At 39.9% G+C, this 21315-nt stretch overlaps 1 protein-coding gene across 5 annotated transcripts in view; it reads left to right on the forward strand.

Annotated features, from left to right (window-relative positions):
* The first annotated feature begins 1706 nt into the window (after nucleotides 1-1706).
* Nucleotides 1707-21315, forward strand: part of LOC131229330 (probable mannitol dehydrogenase) — an 86607-nt gene continuing 66998 nt past the window's right edge. For 3 of the 5 annotated variants that reach the window (XM_058225267.1, XM_058225268.1, XM_058225270.1), the window contains exons 1-3: nucleotides 1719-1838; nucleotides 3759-3872; nucleotides 7162-7675. In XM_058225267.1, the coding sequence (XP_058081250.1) occupies nucleotides 1741-1838; nucleotides 3759-3872; nucleotides 7162-7675 (726 nt within the window). In that variant the 5' untranslated portion in view covers nucleotides 1719-1740. Of the gene's footprint in view, nucleotides 1839-3758; nucleotides 3873-7161; nucleotides 7676-7826; nucleotides 7981-8167; nucleotides 8432-21315 lie in introns of those variants that run through there. The other 2 variants (XM_058225264.1, XM_058225265.1) reach the window with 2 other exon arrangements.

A 21315-nucleotide genomic window follows, 5' to 3' on the forward strand; every position in this document is an offset into this window, starting at 1 on the left:
GGAATGTGAGCTTGAGGCCATCTCTGCCATTGATTACCGGGGAATTATGTTATTCCTAGTGAAGAAGTTCTTGCTGGATTGTATTGATTTAGTTTAATCGCTTCATTGAGGTTTGAGTTTAAATGTTGTTGGTGGTTATCTTCCTTTGGCAGGAACGTTTGGAGGATCTAGCAGGTAAAGATGCCCAAGAGAAATCTGATGCTGCTATAGAAACTCTTTTACAAGAGCTTCCAAATGAAAGAAATGTCAATAAAAGATCGGATGATTCAAAACAGATACAGGAAAAGTCAAAGAAAAAGAAAAAGAGAGATTATAGTAGAGATAAGAATATAAATATTTGTGGAACCTAATGTTGTGTAACAGTTTGATTGAGTTTGTTTTGAAAACTTTAAGTAGACTGTTGTTAACTATTTTGTTGGTGTTATGGCTTTCATGATTGATTGTTTCATGAGTGGATTGAATGAATGGATTAGTAGTTTAAATAAATATTTAAAAAAATTAAACATTTTTAGCCTCAATTTGTAACCGAGGCTTGGATTTAGCCTCGGTTGTTGAGAACCGAGGTTAAAAATAGATTTAGCTTCGGTTGGAGGCAATTGAGGCTAACATTTGGATTTAGTCTCAGTTGGAAACAATGAAGGCTAAAATTTTGATTTAGCCTCATTTCATGAAAACCGAAGCCAAAAAAGTTCTTTTAGTCTCACTTGAAGAACCGAGGCTACAAAAGTCATTTTAGCCTCGGTTGCTAAAACTGAGGCTAAAGCCTTTAGCCACAGGGGTTTCAACCTTGGTTTGGATAACTGAGGCAAAACTAAGGCTAAAGGCTTTAGCCTCAGTTTTTAACCTTTTTAACCACTGTTTTGAACCGTGGCTAAAGCCCCCTTTTCTTATAGTGATTAAGCATCTGCTAATTAAAATTCCAGGAAGCCGTGGAAGTTTTGGATCAATCTGATATTTGTTTGTTTGTTTTTTTTTTTTCTTTCATCCTAGTCCGGTGCAACCTCTTTAACAAGTTAGATGGCAAATAAGCACCATGATAGGCTCTAGGAAGCTTTCAACGGTAGAAATCATTATACCCGCTACCTTCGTGTGCTGTGGTCCTAGCACGGGAAGTTAAGCGGGACAATCAGTTTAATCCATTTTTCCATATCATGATAGGACATGGGTAATTTGATAAAATTAGTAAAATTAAGATATTTTTATAAAACATAAATTTTTAGATTTAATACTAAATTTTAGTGTTTAGTAACGACTTTATTAAGCAGGCCGACTTCCAGCACTTGACAGTACATATTTAGTACACAATGGATCTGTACTTAAATTAATTTAAGATTTTTTTTCATCCAGTTTACCTAAGGCACACTCAACAATTACCAATGAATATGATTGCTCAACTAATCAAATTAATTTCTATACTTTATTGAATTAGAGAAGGTGGATTACTATTTAATGTGTTCAGTATTTGTTAATGTATGCGACGGTAGAATTTCTTAGTGCTTGCGTATCAAGTGTCGAACGAAACTAGAGTATCAAATAACTGTCCTTAACGTCAGTAATGACGTCAGGAGACGGAAACAAAACTACTTCCGGCCATCTGGCTCTGTATATAAGGAGTGCCTCTCTTCAGGTCTCATAGCCACACACCTCTCTGTCTCTCTCTCTCTCTCTCTCTCTCTCTCACACACACACACACACACACACACACACACACACAGCGTCTTCGTAAGTAAGAAAATAGAAATGTCGAAATCTCCAGAGGAAGAACACCCTCAAAAGGCATTTGGGTGGGCTGCAAAAGACTCTTCTGGAGTTCTCTCTCCTTTCAAATTCTCTAGAAGGTCACACTCCTATTCCTTTTTTACTTTTCTTTTCTTTTGAAATGAGACGTTTCTCTTTATTTTCTTTGGATTTTTTCTTTCTTTCTTTTGGTGGGTATCTTTGCTGTTTTCTACACTGTGGTTTGTATCAACCTCTCTCTCTCTTCTTGATTTTTCTGGAACCCTCGTTTCTTTTGTGAGTGTTGTTATTGCAATGAGATCTTTCTTTTTATTTTCTTTGTATTTTTCCGTATTTTCTATTCTTTCTCTTATTGCAACGAGATCTTTCTTTTTATTTTCTTTGTAATTTTTTCTTATTTTGGTAGTTTTTTTTGGTATTTTCTATATTCTCTCTCTCTCTCTCTCTCTCTCTCTCTCTATCCGCGATTGTTATGGACCTCTCGCAGCATCTCTTCTTTTCTTTTCTTGTATTTTTAATGCAACGAGATCTTCTCTCTCTCCTCTCTCTCTCTCTCTCTCTCTCTCTCTCTCTCTCTCTCTCTTCTCTTGATTTTCCTGGCACCCTCTCTCTCTCTTCTTGAATTTTCTGTTACCTTCTTTTATTTTCTTTTGTATCTATTTTCTTTTGTATCTGGTTTTAATGCAGAGTTTTCTTTTGAATTTTTTTCTTTTTCTTTTTGTTGGGTGTTTTTGGTGTTTTACATTCTATAATTTGTGATCGATTCGTACTAATATGAATTCTTGTTTATTTTAATTGAAACAATACAAGTAATAGAAAGGAGTAATTTCTAGAAATATGTAACGTGAAGTAAGGAGTGAAATCATGATTCGGAAATGACGATAAATGGACCATAATCAAGTGTGGCGCGCACGTGCATTAAAACTCGCGCACACGCCCTACATATGCCAGCCCAACATGGCACAATAGATCAGAGATCCAAACCATCCACCAGAACTAACTCTACTCTAAGAATCATAATGCTCCATGGTTGGGTGGGCCACACTTTTCAAAACAAATGCAGAGCTCTGGAAATTTTGGGTGAAGCCTTTTAACCCATACACCTCTTTAAATATTGGGGCCCACATGATTAGTGGACCAGATTTTACTTTTGGAAAGTATGTACAAGGTCGGACCAACCAATGGATGGATTGGATCTCGCACCCACATGCCATGCTTTATTGCACACGCGTGTGCACTTAGAAAACCGTTGGATGTATATGAAGGGCATTTTGGTCGACCTCTAACCATCGTTGGCGCTAATGTGGAGGAGAGGATTGCCTGTTACCCGGTAATATGTGGGGCCCAGATAGATGTAAGTGACAAATCTACTCCGTCCATCTGTTTTGAAAGACCAAAACAAGACAGGATTCTAAAAATCAGGCAGACCCAAAACTCATATGGCCCATACCACAAGAAACATGAAACAGTGGCGATTGAACGCCGGGGGTGACAGAAGTTTTGTATCAAAATGATATTAGTTCCTACAGTTTATCCGAGTGGTAGTAACCTTATGAACGGTTTGGATGGTATATAAACATCATGGCCAGCTCCAACAAGGTTTCAACGGAAGACGTTTTCTGTTCCCCACTGTTTCCTGAGTTTTTCAAAACAGATGGACAGAGTAGATAAATCATCCCTGGAACAGGTATATCCATGTCCCGGGTCACAGACTATTAAGTTAAAATAAAATAAAATAATAAAATAATAAAATAAAAAGAAGGCCGGCTGGACGTATGGTCTCAAAACATGCAGCAGATCCAAATCTCAGGTGGATCTGCTTCATTTTTAGACCAATGAATGGTCAGGACAATGGACACGTGTCCACATATGGAGGATGGGCCCGCCTTGCGAAGGGTCAAGACAATGGACACGTGTCCGATTTCTTGTGCGAGGGTGAGTTGATGGTTAAAAGATAATGCATGCTAACGATCGACTTTTAAATAGAAAATATTTTGATCTGAGTTGTGATGTGTTTGTAGGGCGAACGGCGAGGATGATGTAACGCTCAAGATACTCTACTGCGGCATCTGCCATTCGGACCTTCACGCCGTTAAGAACGATTGGGGAAATTCCATCTACCCTTTGCTCCCAGTGTAAGACTGTCTTAACGCCGTTATGTATTGTTTCTGGAAAGGGAACATGAAATGACGAGGCCCACTCACTTCGAACATGATCTGACCCGTTAAATAGGGTCTGGATGGTCCCATTAAAAAGGACCTGATAAAACCAAAAATGACCTTTTCTACTGTAGATAATTCGAAAGGTGAGCCCATGAATGGCTTAGATATTTCACATGCGTGCTTCGTTAGCGCATGTGAACTGGCCCTTTTCGACCCTGTCCTTTATAAGCAAGCACATGTTCACATGTATTGAATACATCCATGCCGTCCATCCGTATTCGAAGCTTACGTTCTGTCTCCTCGTGGGGCCCACTGTGATGTATGTGACTACATCCATGCTGTCTATCCGTATTCAAAGCTAATTTTAGGGCATAATCTAAAAAATGAAGCAGATATAAATCCCATATGAACCATGGTACAGGAAACTATGGTGATTAACCGTTAAAAACTTCTTGTGAGCCACAAAAGCTTTGGATAAGATGATATTTGTGAGGTCTCTACATTCAGGTGTTTATGACCTCATTAACAGGTTGGATGGCAAATAAACATTCCAGGGGAATACATGAAGCTTTTAGTGGTGGGGATTCAATCACGATGTTTTCTGTGGTGTGGTCCACATAAGATTTGAGTAAGCTTCATTTTTAGGATCATGCCCTAAATGCGCTGTCGAAATGGTTGGTCAGTGAGGATTTAAGTATCATACACCACCCTGGATCCTACAGTCAGGGTCCACGGGAACTGATCAGGTGAGGCCCGGGATCCACCTGAGTGCGAGGGACCATGACTGTAGGGCCCACTGTGATGGATGTTACAACATCTACGCTGTCCATTTATATTCCAAGCTCATTTTAGAGCATGATCCAAAAAATGGATCAGTTACAAATCTCATTTTAGAGCATGATCCATACTAATGGAAACAGTGGTGGTTGTCCATTAAAAACTTCTTATGAGCCACAAAAGCTTTGTATCAAGATGATAGTTGTGTGGTCTCTTAATCTAGGCGTTTGTGACCTTATCAACATGTTAGATGAAAAATAAACACTCCAGTGGAATTTATAAAGTTTTTAATGGTGAGGATTCAATCACTACCGTTTCCTTTGGTGTGGTCCACCTAAGACTTGAGTCAGCTTTATTTTTGGGATCATACCTAATATAAGCTTCCAAAATGGTTGGATGGTGTGGATTTAAGGCACATACATCACTATGAGCCCCACGGTCAAGAGTCCCACTTGCCTCGGTGGATCCGGGTATCACCTGATCCGTTCCCGGAGCCGACCTATGTGGTGTGGTGACATCACCAGGTTATGTGGCCCCACCATGATGTACGGTATACCGTCACAACCTGACGAGTGAAACTCGATGTTACTCCCTTCATCCAAATTCTATATATATGGAAGGCATCAACATCCCCAATGCTTGCATTGTTCTCACGAGATGCCTGTCCCTTCGTCCTTGTCGTTTCCTCCAGTGCTATCGTTGTTTTCTCTGAGGCGTGAATCCTTAGTTATGGATGAAGATGGACTTTGGAAGCTTCGCTCAGCATAGATAAGCAAACAAAAATAAATTGTTTCAATATCAACGACACCTCATGCTTAGTCTGACAAAGCAGATGAACGGTGTAGGAAGTGTATTATGTGAGACCCCGGATCCACCGAGGTGGGTTAAACCCCTGACTGTGGAGCTCAACGTGCCTTACATCCAAACTGTCCATTTTTAAAGCTCTGTTTAGGGATTGATCCCAAAAATTAAGCATGCCCAAATCTTATATGGACCACACCACAGGAAACGGTCATCATTGAATCCTCACCATTAAAAACTTCATAAAGTCCACCGGAATGTTTATTTTCCAGCCAACCTCTTGATAAGGTCACAAAGAATCATACGAAGAAATGTACAAATATCATCTTGATCCAAAGCTTCACAGAGTCCACTGGAATACTTTCTTTTCTTTTTTTTTTTTCCAACCTCTTGATTTTATATGAAAAGACCGTACCAATATCATCTTCGTCCAAAACTTGTGTGGTCCATAAGAAGTTTTTAATGGCCAATTACTACTTTGTTTCCTTTACTATAGTTGAGTTGGATCTACTTTATTTTGTGGACTATGAGTTGAAATGAGTTTTCAATATGGAGGGCATAAATATAGTCACATACCTCAAGGTGGCCCCACAGTCAGGGTCTCACCCACCTCAGTAGATCCGGGGAGCCACCGAAGCCGTGGCCTGATGGTGTAGACATAATATACATACATATAAGTGGGCCCCACGGCAACGGCCTTACTAAATCATTGTCCTCATTGGTTGACTCATTCGGGCACTTGGATAAAATTGAGTGAACCATTGACCCGAAGGGGTCGAACCGGTTCGTTGCCAAAACCGATTGACTCAACTAGCTACTGGTTGAAAATGACTGACGACTGACCAAAACAGTTCAAACCATACTGCCATGAGGATCGCCTGGTGCAAAGGCCGGTGCACTTTTTAGCGGGTTCCTTGCCAAAACTTGATAAAGTGGATAGTTCTGATTTGTATGCTGTGAGTTAACTACATCTGACGGGTCCCACCGTCGATAGGGTATGCTCCGAAGGATCTCCAAAGATGGGGATTAGATCAGTGATGAGGCTGATGACCCTATAATCTGGAAACGGATTGGTTACTCCACCTGACCCCGGCCAATGGCTGGTGGTCGGTGCCATGTGGGCCCCACCATGATGTATGTGTTTCAACCATGCCGTCCATCTATTTTTACAGATCACTTTACGGTATTCGTTCATAAATGAGTATATCCAAATCTCAAGTGGACCACATTACAGGAAACAGTGTTGAATGAGGGTCGACCATTAAAAGCATTTTGGGGGCCGTAAAAGTTTTGGATCAAGTTGATCTTCGTTTTTTCCCTTCATCTGTGCCTGTGTGACCTAATCAACAGATTGGATGTCAAATAAACAGAATAGTGGGCCTTAGGAGTATTTTAATGGTGGATATCCAATCATTATTGTTTTCATGTGGTGTGGTCGACCCCAGATCTATATCCCTCTCAGTTTTTGGATCAAGCCATAAAATGATCTGTAAAAATGGATGAACGGAATGGATGAAACATACACATCATGTTGGGCCCCACAGAGCACCGACCATCAGCCAGGGAGCTGGTGGCAGGGGGAGTAGCCAATCCGTTTCCCTATAATCTCTCTTCTCAAAAATAACAAAAGTGACCCAAGTGGGCCCAAGGTATCAAAATTACTGTAATAGATCTGTTCCTGCAGGCATGAGATCGTTGGTATAGTGACCCAAGTAGGGCCCAAGGTATCAAATTTCAAGGTTGGAGAGAAGGCAGGCGTCGGGTGCATGGTTGGATCCTGCAAATCATGCTCCAGCTGTGAGGAAGGCTTGGAGAACTACTGTCCCAAGATGATTTTCACCTATAATTCCACGTACCACGATGGCACTATGACGTACGGTGAATACTCTGATATGCTGGTGGTCAATCAGAACTTCGTGATCCGCTTCCCCGAGAGCTTGCCGCTTGATGGGGCCGCGCCGCTATTGTGCGCCGGTATTACAGTGTACAGCCCAATGAAGTATTTCGGGCTCAGTGAGCCAGGCAAGCATCTAGGAGTGGTTGGGCTCGGTGGGCTCGGTCATGTTGCAGTTAAGTTTGCAAAGGCCTTTGGGTTGAAGGTCACTGTAATCAGTACATCCCCCAGCAAGCAGAAGGAAGCAATCGAACGACTCGGTGCTGACTCATTCCTGGTCAGCCGTGACCCGGCCCAGATGCAGGTGAGTCGACCCAACCCAAACAAATTAGTTAACCCACATCAAAATTGGACCATGACTAGAAGTGGGCCCCACTTGATTTTAAGGGCATTGTAAGTGGGTCCCACCACTCTCCACTGTCCATTTGACTTTAAATGGGTCTATTACGGTGTAGGCTGCCATGGGCACTATGGACGGTATCATCGATACAGTGTCAGCGGTCCACCCAATCGTGCCGTTGATCAGCCTGCTGAACATTAGTGGGAAGATGGTTATGGTGGGTGTACCGGATAAGCCTCTCGAGCTAAACGTCTTCCCTCTGATTGCGGGTAAGTAAACATCCCTCACTGTCTTTAACAGTCCTATAGATATGTGTAATTCAAATATTTGGTGAAGGCTGCGTTTGGCTGCACCAAATATCATGATTCATGATATTTGCTTGGTGCAATGCAATGAACCCGTCTGAAGCTAATAGGCGAGGCATCTACTATTTTCCTTATTTTTATGATATTGCAGGGAGGAGAACGGTGGCTGGAAGTTGCATTGGAGGAATCAAAGAGACCCAAGAGATGATCGACTTCGCGGCCAAGCACAACATCACGGCGGACATTGAGGTTGTTCCAATGGACTATGTGAACACGGCCATGGAGCGGCTTGCGAAGGCGGATGTACGATATCGATTCGTCATTGATGTGGGGAACACCTTGAAAGCTCTATGAACTGTCGATTTCAATCAGCATCTATGAAAGTCATGTGTCTGGTCACATGTTTTTAAGGTGCTATGTTGTTGTTGTTGGTTTGAGTAGTAGGTCTGTGGTTACATGTTTTTACATTGGCGTACCTGGATTGTTGCTTGGTTCTTAATTGTGTTTTGTTATTTTCTATTAAACAATTATCTAATAATGCAGTTTTGGTGTATTCCGGAAACAATGATTTAACATATGGGGAATAATCAGAGATTGAATTAACGGATTCCGTGGTGCCCCTGCTAATCAGTTATCCCTTGTGGGGCCTACTTTGATGTATGTGTTTTTATATTCATGTGGTTAGTCTGTTTAGCCAGTTCACTTTGATTACGGCATGAGCCCAAAAATGAAGCAGATCCAAAGCTCAAGTAGCCCACACCATAGGAAACAGGCTTGGATAAAGGAAAGCAAACATTAGCTTGATCTAACACTTTTGTGGCCCTCAAATTTATTTATTTTTAGTTGCAGGTGTTTAATCAATGTTGTTTTCTACGGTATAGTTCACATAAGCTTTTGCTCAGCTTCATTTGTGGGATCATGCCCTAAGATGGATGGACGACATAGATAATACATATACAAATGGGTGGGTGGGTGGGACCCACAACGCCTTTCCATACCATGCAAACTTTGCACCTGCTTATGTAAGGATACCAGCTGAAAAAAATATTAAAAATAAGAAGAAAATAAAAAGAAAAAAGAAAAAAGAAGCAGCAGCTTAGGTGGGCCACACCACCAGAAAATGTGGAAATGACTCACCCATCTTTTGGGCGTTAATGTAGGTCTAGCCCACCCTCTCCTTCCATCTCTCAACCTTTTTTCTATAGCTTTTTTCTCTCGTGAATCGGATGTGCCGTATCCCCTGGTCATTATAATGGGGAAAAAATTTTCAGCATGGACGTATAGGATTACTTTAGCTATGTGTATGTATGATGTGAATACTTTGGGGGTCGTGCAAGTGCACATGGCTTGCCTAGTGACCCCACGTGATGGGATTGGATTAGGCGGAAACGGATTGCCTACTCCCCCTGACACCACCAATGGCTGGTGGTCGGTGCTATGTGGGCCCCACCATGATGCATGTGTTTCATCCATTCCATCCATCTATTTTTAAATATCATTTTACAGTATGTTCTCAAAAATGAGTATATCCAAATCTCAAGTCGACCACATTACAGAGAAGAGGGTTGAATGAGGGTTGACCATTAAAAACATTTCGGGGGCCATAAAAGTTTTGGATCAAGCTGATCTTTGTTTTTTCTCTTCATCTGGGCCTGTATGACCTAATCAACAGAATGGATGTCAAATAAACAGTATAGTGGGCCTTAGGAGGATTTTAATGGTGGATATCCAATCACTATTGTTTTCATGTGGTGTGGTCCACCTGGGATTTATATCGCTCTCATTTTTTGGATCAAGCCATAAAATGATCTGTAAAAAGGATGGACGGAATGGATGAAACACATACATCATGGTGGGGCCCACAGATCACCAACCACCAGCCACAGAGCTGGTGTCAGGGGGAGTAGCCAATCCGTTTCCGGATTAGGCAAAGTGCCGCTGTCACAGAAGGGGCCTAGACGTTGATGGGATTGAAACCCCTTAGGAAGGTTTCAATGGTGGGCGTCACTCTTCCCACAGTTTTCTGTGGTGGGGTCCACTCCAGATTTGGATCGGACTAATTCTTCGTCTCATACCCTAAAATGATCTCTCCAAATGGATGGACGGTGTAGATACAATACATACATCATAGTGGGTCCCACAAAACTTGGTCACGTCACTTCAGTAGTACTCTCGCTGCTCAACCTGTCAGTATCTAATCTGCGTCCCACACCAGCTATATAGCTGGTGTATTGACGTCAGCAAGTTCTTTGTGTCCCATCACGAGGTATGTGTTATATTCAAACTGTCCATCCATTTGGCGAGCTCATATTAAGGCTTGAGCTGAAAAATAAAACAAATCCAAAGATCAAGTAGACCACGCAGCAAAAAAAAAAAGTGGGGAATTGAATGTCTACCATTGAAACCCTTTTGGGGGCACATAAGTTTCGGATGAATATGAAATTGGTTTTTCCTTTTCATCCATGTATTTGTGACCTTATTAATAGATTGGATGGAAAATAAATGTTATAGTGGGACCTACGAATTTTTTAATAGTGAAAATCATTATCTTCGCTGCTATTTTTGGTGTGGTCCATTTGAGCTTTGGATATGATTTAATTTTTTTGTGAAATACTCTAAAATGATCTCAAAAAATTGATGAACGGTGTAGATATAATAAATACATCATTGTGGGGCCATGTAACTTTGATCTCATTTGAACCGTTCGTGCAACTCGGAGGAGGGTCAGCACTCGTCTTCGCACGACACGTGTCTACACCAGCTACATAGTTAAAAATATATAATCAAGGCGTGCTACATATGCAATGAATCTCTTCCAAAACCTTCACCCATCACATTCGGAAGATGATTGACTGTGCCCCAAGCACAGATATTATTGTGCCCAGGGTTTTGTGGGGCCCACAGAGATGTCCATGACAAATCCACTCTGTCCATCCGTATTGAAAGACTACGATATGAAAGGAGTCTAAAAATCAGGCATATCCAAAACTGGGTTATTATGCGCAGGGATGACAGGGTGCTGACTCATTCATGGTTAGCCGTGACTCAGGCTGTATGGAGGTGACACATCATTGTTAATCAACATGGCCATGCATGTGTTAGAGTCGATCCAACCCAAACAAAGTTAACTCACATCAAAATTACTTGATTCAAGGGATTATTAACAGATTTTGGGATTCATTTGTCTTCACCAATTCCATTATATGCCGACAAACTGAGTGCTATTTTGTTGGCTTCCAATCCAGTATTTTACGAGCGCGCTAAATATATTGAAGTTGACTACCACTTATGCGAGAAAAATACATGGCTGGAATTATTTCTCTCCCTCATGTGATATTAGAAGTACAACTTTCACTACAAGAAACAACGTTTTTACCGACGAATTTTTTACCAACGAAAAAAATTTCCTCGGTATAAGTACTGTTTTACCGACAAATTTTTTGTTCATCGGGAATAATGTTTTTACCAACGAATATTTTTGTCGGTAAAAGTGCTATATTTTTAAGATAGAAAATTTTCGCACTATTTTGAAAATTTTCCCACCAAGAGTTTTATCGACGAAAATATTCATCGGTAAAAAGTAGAAAACCACTTTTACTGACAAAAATTTTCATAGGTAAAAGTGGTCTGCTTAAGTTAGAAAATTTTCGCCCTGACTTTTACCGACGAACCAAAACCATCGGGAATAATATTTTTACCGACGAAACTTTTCGTTGGTAAGTGTTCTATTTAAATTTTTGCCATAACTTTTACCGACGAACCAAAACCGTCGGGAATAATATTTTTACAACTATTGTTTCAGGTTAGAAAATTTTCGCCCTGACTTTTACCGACGAACCAAAACCGTCAGAAATAATGTTTTTATTGACAACAAGTTTCGTCAGTAAAAGTGTTGTCTGTTTAAGTTAGAAAATTTTCGCCCAGACTTTTACCAACGAAAAGTTTTGTCAGTAAAAAGCACGAAACAACTTATTCCAACGAAAATTTTCTTCAAGAATAATGTAATGTTTAACTTCGAAAATTTTCCCACTGCCTTGAAAAGTTTCGCGGTAAGAGTTTACCAATGAACCAAAACCGTTGGTAATAATGTTTATACCAACGAAATTTTTTTTTTCGGTAATAATGATATAATTTAACTCATAAAATTTTCCATAAAATTTTCCCGCTGAGTTTCACGGTAAGAGTTTTCCCGACAGATGAAACCCGTCGGTAATGTTTTTTACCGATGAACAAAAACCGTCGGTTAAAGGGTAGAATGTTTATATATATATATATCATATGAGTACATATTTTTATATATATATAATTAAAAGGTAATATTAAAATGATTTGTAATATCAAATGAAAAAGAATATTGAAAAGTTTTGAAATTTTTACTATTCGAGAAAAAAATTTAGAACAAAAAGAAATAAATCAGCATTTTGAAAATTTTGAGAAGAAATTAAAATATGAGAAAATTTTTGAGATTTTGAAATAAAAATTCAGAAATTGTATTTTAAATATTTTTTGAAATATTTTTTTAAATAAAAATGATATTTTGTTAAAAGAGAAAAAATATACATTTTGAAAAAAATGTTATTTTTAAAAGGAAATTGAAATTTATCTGTGAAAAATAAAGTTACTAAATTATTAGGCACATCCACTAATTGAACCTGAACTGTTTTTGGACAATCTGATCAGTCTGGATTGAAGAGTAAATAATTTCAGATGTTTAAATCAAAATTCACTCAAATTGTTGATCAATTTTGTTTGCCCAATATCTTTCTCATATGTAGCATGATCGGGGCGAGTAACTAGTCGAATTGAGGGTAATGATCAGTAAAATAGAGTGAATGGACCAAACATGTAAAATGGACCAAATATTCTGGTCAAAATTGTGACCCAACTTATTGACCTTGTGAGAACCTAAGAATTGAAGTTAGTAAGGTTTGTGGGCCCCATCATGATGTGTGTCGAACATCAACACCGTGGATTTGATGTGTCCCCTTTAGGTTATGAGATATCTCAAAAATCATCGATAAACGAAACTCAAGTGGGCCATACCATCTAAAACTATGTGAAGAGATCCTAAAAAATATAAAAGCACTTGGTGGGGCCCACATGAATTTTGGAAGCGGTTGAAACTTGGTCTGACCCCTAATCCAAGTGGGACACACATAATAAATGGGTTGGATATGTGAATCACATTTAGGCAGGCCCAATTTGTGAATATGAATGTGTAACGCCCTGAAAATTGAGGGTCGTGCATACGCTCGACTCCCAAGTTCCCGGGTATCACTTTTATCCAATCTTTTTTACTAATTTATGTTTAATCAGGGTAATGCGAAATATGGAATTACTTGAACATGAAGCACGATCACAACTAGTCTGCTGAAATGAAAAGAGATCAATATGTATAGGTCTAAAAGAATATAGATGGGTCGCACAAGGCGATGCCCAACAAAATCCCAAAAAGAATGTCGTCTCTAAAAGAATAGAGCTGAGTCAGTACTCAGCGATCCAGATCCTGTCTACTGGGCCGACGGGGAACCGTCCATCAGCTGGAAATAGGATGGCTCGCCCTCCTCCTCAAGGCTTGTGCCGTCAGGCTCCTCATACTCTGCATCACCTGCGCCTACGAGAGTCTGGTTGGTGTTTTAAAACACCGTCCCAAAGTGAGAGTGAGTGATCAACTCAGTGGGTGCTATTAGTCTTAAGTTATAACAGGCATTAATTATATTATGCATTTAATGAAAGGCAAGCATTCAGAAATACCTAACTAATCTTGTGAATGCAGGTGCATGAAAATGATATGATGCATGCCCTCGCCACGACACTCCCTCAAGCGACTTCGTCTAACGATCGCGCATAACCAACACCCCCTCAATGCAACCTCGACTGCCGAGTCGCCAACTTAACTAGTGCGATGTGATATGATAGTGTTAGCTGAGTTCTTAGTTAATCTCATTCATCCAGCAGGTTGGGAAAATTGATATACCCTACGTATCAATGCCTTGAACTGGTTGGGAGGCCAAGGCTCCCTAACATGTGAAGCCAAGACCTCGGATCCTTGATCTCGTTGGGTTCCCCATCCCTGACTTTAAGCACATGGGGAGTGCTGAGAAAATGGATCGCTCGCAGTCACTATGGAGAGGCTCGTCGCAGCAGCATAGGCCGACAGCTCGGACACATTGTCCCATTCTACCATACCCGGCTCACGAGGCGGTAGATCGGTTCCAATTTAGTTATCGATAGGCTACAACGGTTGAAGGGTGTTCCAGGTTTCATACATGTGTGAGCAGACAGGGTTAACAAGTAAGGTTGGTCAATAGGTAGACTAGATCGTACGAGTTCAGGCAAGTACGTAACAAATGACATCAGGTACGAGCGACCCATATAGTCTAACTACTGTCGCCCATATGCACCCGCCCAAATCCATCAGTCTAGCCTCAAGATAGTCCTACCAACGGGACCACCTTTACTCTCCTTATATTTCTAACCAACCCGAGGGTTTGATGGTAGACTATATCATGTCAACTATCAAGATTATCAACTAGCATAAGCAAGATCATGAGTTCATATATTTCCAACATACAATTTAGATTTTTTCCTAACAAGCAAAGCTAACCATATCAGGAAACAAAAGAGCATGTGTTTTGTGTGGGTTAGTGAGGAAGCTAAACACTTCATATATCCCATAGAACTAAAAATGTACAAGGGTAACGAATCATACATACTATAAGGCAACATCATACAAGAATCGACACAACATGAACATGCAAGCATCCATTTGCACCAAGTCATGAAAAGCAACAATGTTCACTCCCCAAGTATAGGGTTGTGATGTAGTAATAAACTCGGTAAGACCGAGGTCGAATCCCAAGGGACTGAAACCTGTACGTAATCTGAAACTAAGTAGAAATAGAACTAGCCTAAGATGAAATCTAAATCAAATATAAATTGATGAATAATGGTGAGAGATTAATGTAAAACTTAAGAAATTTAGAGGTAGGAAACTAGGGATTCAGAGGATCCACTTGTAGAGATCAGGGAGATCTTATGCCTATTTTAAAAATCATGGAAATTAAACTGAACTTCCTCTGATATAATTTTAAAGAGATGAAGGTATATGAATTAGAATGGATTCCATCACCAAACCATGCTCAGGAGACAAAGCAAACAACATAATTAAACTAATTACCAACTAATCAACAATGCATGAAGGTTAGGAAGGGTACCATCATTCGACCATGCCCAGGAGACGATGGTTAACAACAGGGCTTCCTGACATCATAAACATAAAAAGGAAAGGAACATGCTCAAAGCTATTGCAGACCCATTGTAATTTTAGTCACAACAGACCATTAAAAACTAAAAAAAAAAATATTCCCTTAATAATCAAACTAATATCAAGTTCAGTTTATAAATTAAATCAAAGGCATAAGATAAAGTCTCCCATCACGTTACAAGCTTCACCTCTTAGCCCTAGCTAAGAGGTTCAGCCCAACATGATTAGACTAGCTCTCAAGAGAAATTATAAAAAGAAATAGTTAAAAAAATAATCTGAAATTACACTTTCTTTCTCTGCTCCACGTCCCAGCTCCAATTCCTCCATTGCTCACCTCCCAAAGATTGGATGCCCTTCTTCTCCCTCTTCATGTTCCCTTTTATAGACAAAAGAAAACTAGGCCGGTGGAATGGAGTGCGTCCCCAAGAGGCGTGAGTCGGTGGCCTCTTTTACACAGAAGAATTTGCATGCGAAAGGAAACATATCTCACCTGCGTTTGGCCTGAGTCTTGGGACAATGGAGTAGCTGATTTTGAGATCTGAGCCGTTCAGACACCTTGGTGACGTATGTGATGTATTTTTACCGACGAACCAAAACCGTCGGGAATAATATTTTTACCGACGAAACTTTTCGTCTGTAAAAGTGGTCTGTTTAGGTTAGAAAATTTTCGCCCTGAGTTTTACCGTCGAACTAAAACCGTCGAGAATAATACTTTTACCGATGAAAATATTCGTCGATAAAAGTGGTCTGTTTAAGTTAGAAAATTTTCGCTCTGATTTTTACCGAGGAACCAAAACTGTCGAGAATAATATTTATACCAACGAAAATTTTCGTCAGTAAAAGTGTTGTTTCGCCCTAACTTTTACCGACGAACAAAAACCGTAGGCAATAATATTTTTACTGACTCAATTTTCGTCCATAAAAGTGGTAAGTCACAAAATTTTCGCCCTAACTTTTACTGACGAACCAAAACTATTGGGAATAATATTTTTACCGACGAAACTTTTCGTCGGTAAGTGTTCTGTTTAAAATTTCACCATGACTTTTACCGACGAACTAAAACCGTCGGGAATAATATTTTTACAAGTGTTGTTTGAGTTAGAAAATTTTCGCCCGACTTTTACCGACGAACCCTAACTTTTACTGATGAACCAAAACCGTTGGGAATAATATTTTTACCAATGAAACTTTTCGTCGGTAAGTGTTCTGTTTAAATCTTCGCCATGACTTTTACCGACGAACTAAAACTGTCGGGAATAATATTTTTACATTTCAAGTTGGAAAATTTTCGCCCGACTTTTACCGACGAACCAAAACCGTCGGGAATAATGTTTTTATTGACGAAAAATTTTTTCAGTAAAAGTGTTGTCTATTTAAGTTAGAAAATTTTCACCCTGACTTTTATCAACGAAAAGTTTCGTTGGCAAAAAGCACGAAACCACTTGTACCAACGGAAATTTTCTTCGGCAAAAAGCACGAAACCACTGCCTTGAAAAGTTTCGCGGTAAGAGTTTACCGATGAACCAAAACCGTTGGTAATAATGTTTGTACCGACGAAAAAAATTTCGTCAGTAATAATGATATAATTTAACTTATAAAATTTTCCCGCTCAGTTTCATGGTAAGAGTTTTTCCAATGGATGAAACCCGTCGGTAATGTTTTTTACCGATGAACAAAAACCGTTGGTAAAAGGGTAGAATGTTTATGTATATATATATTTAGTTTTTATATCATATGAGTATATATATATATATATATAAAATTAAAAGGTAATATTTAAATGATTTGTAATATCAAATGAAAAAGAATATTGAGAAGTTTAGAAATTTTAACTATTTGAGAAAAAAATTTAGAACAAAAAGAAAAAAATCAGCATTTTGAAATTTTTGAGAAGAAATTAAAATATGAGAAATTTTTTGAGATTTTGAAAATAAAAATTCAGAAATTGTATTTTAAATATTTTTTGAAATATTTTTTTAAATAAAAATGATATTTTGTTAAAAGAGAAAAAATATACATTTTGAAAAAAATGTTATTTTTAAATGGAAATTGAAATTTATCTGTGAAAAATAAAATTACTAAATTACTAGGCACATCCACTAATTGAACCTTTAACTGTTTTTAGACAATCTGATCAGTCTGGATTGAAGAGTAAATAACTTCAGATGTTTAAATCAAAATTCACTCAAATTGTTGATCAATTTTGTTTGCCCAATATCTTTCTCATATGTAGCATGATCGGGGCGAGTAACTAGTCGAATTGAGGGTAATGATCAGTAAAATAGAGTGAATGGACCAAACATGTAAAATGGACCAAATATTCTGGTCAAAATTGTGACCCAACTTATTGACCTTGTGAGAACCTAAGAATTGAAGTTAGTAAGTTTTGTGGGCCCCATCATGATGTGTGTCGAACATCAACACCGTGGATTTGATGTGTCCCCTTTAGGTTATGAGATATCTCAAAAATCATTGGTAAACGAAACTCAAGTGGGCCATACCATCTAAAACTATGTGAAGACATCCTAAAAAATATAAAAGCACTTGGTGGGGCCCACATGAATTTTGGAAGCGGTTGAAACTTGGTCTGACCCTCATCCAAGTGGGGCACACATAATAAATGGGTTGGATATGTGAATCACATTTAGGCAGGCCCAATATGTGATTATGAATGTGTAATGCCCTGAAAATTGAGGGTCGTGCATACGCTCGACTCCCAAGTTCCCGGGTATCACTTTTATCCAATCTTTTTACTAATTTATGTTTAATCAGGGTAATGCACAATATGGAATTACTTGAACATGAAGCACGATCGCAACTAGTTTGCTGAAATGAAAAGAGATCAATGTATACAGGTCCAAAAGAATATAGATGGGTCGCACAAGGCGATGCCCAACAAAATCCCAAAAAGAATGTCGTGTCTAAAAGAATAGAGCCGAGTTCACTACTCAGCAATCCAGATCCTGTCTACTGGGCCGACGGGGAACCGTCCATCAGCTGGAAATAGGATGGCTCGTCCTCCTCCTCAAGGCTTGTGCCGCCAGGCTCCTCATACTCTGCATCACCTGCGTCTACGAGAGAGTCTGGTTGGTGTTTTAAAACACCATCTCAAAGTGGGAGTGAGTGATCAACTCAGTGGGTGCTATTAATCTTAAGTTATAATAGGCATTAATTATATTATGCATTTAATGAAAGGCAAGCATTCAGAAATACCTAACTAATCTTGTTAATGCAGGTGCATGAAAATGATATGATGCATGCCCTCGCCACGACACTCCCTCAGGCGACTCCGTCTAACGATCGCGCATGACCAACACCCCCTCAATGCGACCTCGAATGCCGAGTCGTCAACCTAACTAGTGCGATGTGATATGATAGTGTTAGCTGTGTTCTTAGTTAATCTTATTCATTCAGCAGGTTGGGAAAATTGATACACCCTACGTATCAATGCCCTGAACTGGTTGCGAGGCCAAGGCCCCCCAACGTGTGAGGCCAAGACCTCGCGATCCTTGATCTCGTCGGGTTCCTCATCCCTGACTTCAAGCACATGGGGAGTGCTGAGAAAATGGATGGCTCGCGGTCACTATGGGGAGGCTCGTCGCAGCAGCATAGGCCGACAGCTCGAACACAATGTCCCATTCCACCATGCCCTGCTCAAGAGGCGGTAGATCGGTTCCAATTTGGTTATCGATAGACTACAACGGTTGAAGGGTGTTCCAGATTCCATACATATGTGAGCAGACAGGGTTAACAAGTAAGGTTGGTCAGTAGGTAGACTAGATCGTACGAGTTCAGGCAAGTACGTGACAGATGACATTGGGTACGAGCGACCCATATAGTCTAACTACTGTCGCCCACATGCACCCGCCCAAATCCACGAGTCTAGCCTCAAGATAGTCCTACCAACGGGACCACCTTTACTCTCCTTATATTCCTAACCAACCCGAGGGTTTGATGGTAAACAGTATCATGTCAACTATCAAGATTATCAACTAGCATAAGCAAGATCATGAGTTCATATTTTTCCAACATACAATTTAGATTTTTCCCTAACAAGCAAAGCTAACCATATCAGGAAACAAAAGAGCATGTGCTTTGTGTGGGTTAGTGAGGAAGCTAAGCACTTCATATATCCCATAGAACTAAAAATGTACAAGGGTAACGAATCATACATACTATAAGGTAACATCATACAAGAATCGACACGACATGAACATGCAAGCATCCATTTGCACCAAGTCATGAAAAGCAACAACATTCCATAACAATCCCTATTAATCGTGAGAAGCAACAACATTCCATAACAATCATGAGAAGTAACAACATTCCATAAAAATCCATAAATGAAATCGAAAGTGAGGTCCTTCCTAAGTTTCTCTACATTCTCTCAATACATCATCCAAGCAATCAAAATCATTAGACTCATGGTAAGTGATAATATAAGTTAATAGCCAGTAAGTGATAATGAGCAGGAAAATATGGTGTTAGGAAATCGAAAGTGCTAAGCTACCTAAGGATAATAGTCCGCACCTTGTGACAAACCGCTCGATTCAAGACGCCCCTAAGGTTATGGTGTTAGGAAATCATTGTTAAAATGTCTAAATAAGCATACAAGCTTGTAAGAATTTAGAAGGAATTTAGCATAAGACCTAAACCTACAAACATACTCCATACTTACCTTCAATCATCACCGAATCGACACCAATGAAGGATAATGTTGTTATAGAGGAGATGAGAGGGTGAAGGTGTACAAACCCTCATGCTTCCAAGCTCTCCCTCTCTCTTTCTCCTCCTTTCTCCTCTTTCTCTTCTCCCTTTCTCCCTTTCTTTCTTCTAGGGTAAATTCGTATGGGGAGGGGTGCCCAAATGAAACCCTTATATAGGGCCAGATTTGGTGTAAATGACCCCAAGGGCTAGGTTTTTACTATACTAGCTGTAACATCCTGGATTTTCACTGTTTTAGATTTCTAAAAATTCTTAAATTTTTTTTTATTAAATAACTTATAATATCACTTAATGACCATTAACACTCAATGTTAGTTTATACAAGGGTGTACCAGTAAAGAACCGCACTAGTCCGATTAATCAGCCGTAGAAAGCCAATGAATCCGCCCAATCACTTGAACATCAAGTGTAGTGTAACGTCCTACCCAACCAAAACAATGTCCTGGGGCGTCCACTTAGGATTTGCCACAGGACTGTTCATTCAAGCCACTCGTAGTGAGGTATCACAAATAAATTAAACCAAGATTAGCCCAATTGAATAGGTCAGACGGGTCCTGATAGATCCTGGTGCGGGCCTCCAAGTCAGATGGCCGTTAACACCTAGCGACAGCCCGTGCAGGCTATACCGCGACACGGGAAGGTCAGAAAATTATAAAAATTTAGGAGAGCATAGATCTCACTGGGCTTGGGGACCATCGCGGACCACGGACCCAGTGGACACCTAGAAATAAACTATTCAGGCCGTCCCAACGACACTTGCCAAATGCAACCCACCAATGCCAGAATTGGAATTTGATACTGGTAAATAAAACTGAGATTTCAGGCATTTCAGCTGTCGAATTTCTTTCAAATTTACGGTAAAGGTCTAATGTATTTTTCTACGCCCGCCCATAAAATTTGGGTCCCGATCGTGGCACGGTGACCATTGATCGCAAATCAGACCCGTGCGACCAAACCCCATATCCGATCATCCCCAAATTTTGTATGGCCCTTCATCGAGACATGGAGCACCTATCCTATAAGTTTCATGGCCAAAGGGCCTCCAGAACTGCCCTGATTCTCCAAACAAGCTCTAGACCGCTCGTTGGTGGACCACTAGTTCCAAAACTATAGAATAATGTCCATCTTACTGGGCTTGAGCCCATCACGGGAGTCAGACCGGGGTACTGTCCAGAACCGCTCAACTTGAGCCGAGGGACGAGTGCATGAGAAGTGCAAATACCCTAAAGGAAGAAGTTGAAACTTAAGTGAATTGGGTCGTCCACTCTTATGCAAAGTTGAGAGTTTCGGACCGTCAGTTTTTGACC

Source organism: Magnolia sinica, chromosome 16, assembly GCF_029962835.1.
Source record: "Magnolia sinica isolate HGM2019 chromosome 16, MsV1, whole genome shotgun sequence".
Classification (NCBI taxonomy): domain Eukaryota; kingdom Viridiplantae; phylum Streptophyta; class Magnoliopsida; order Magnoliales; family Magnoliaceae; genus Magnolia; species Magnolia sinica.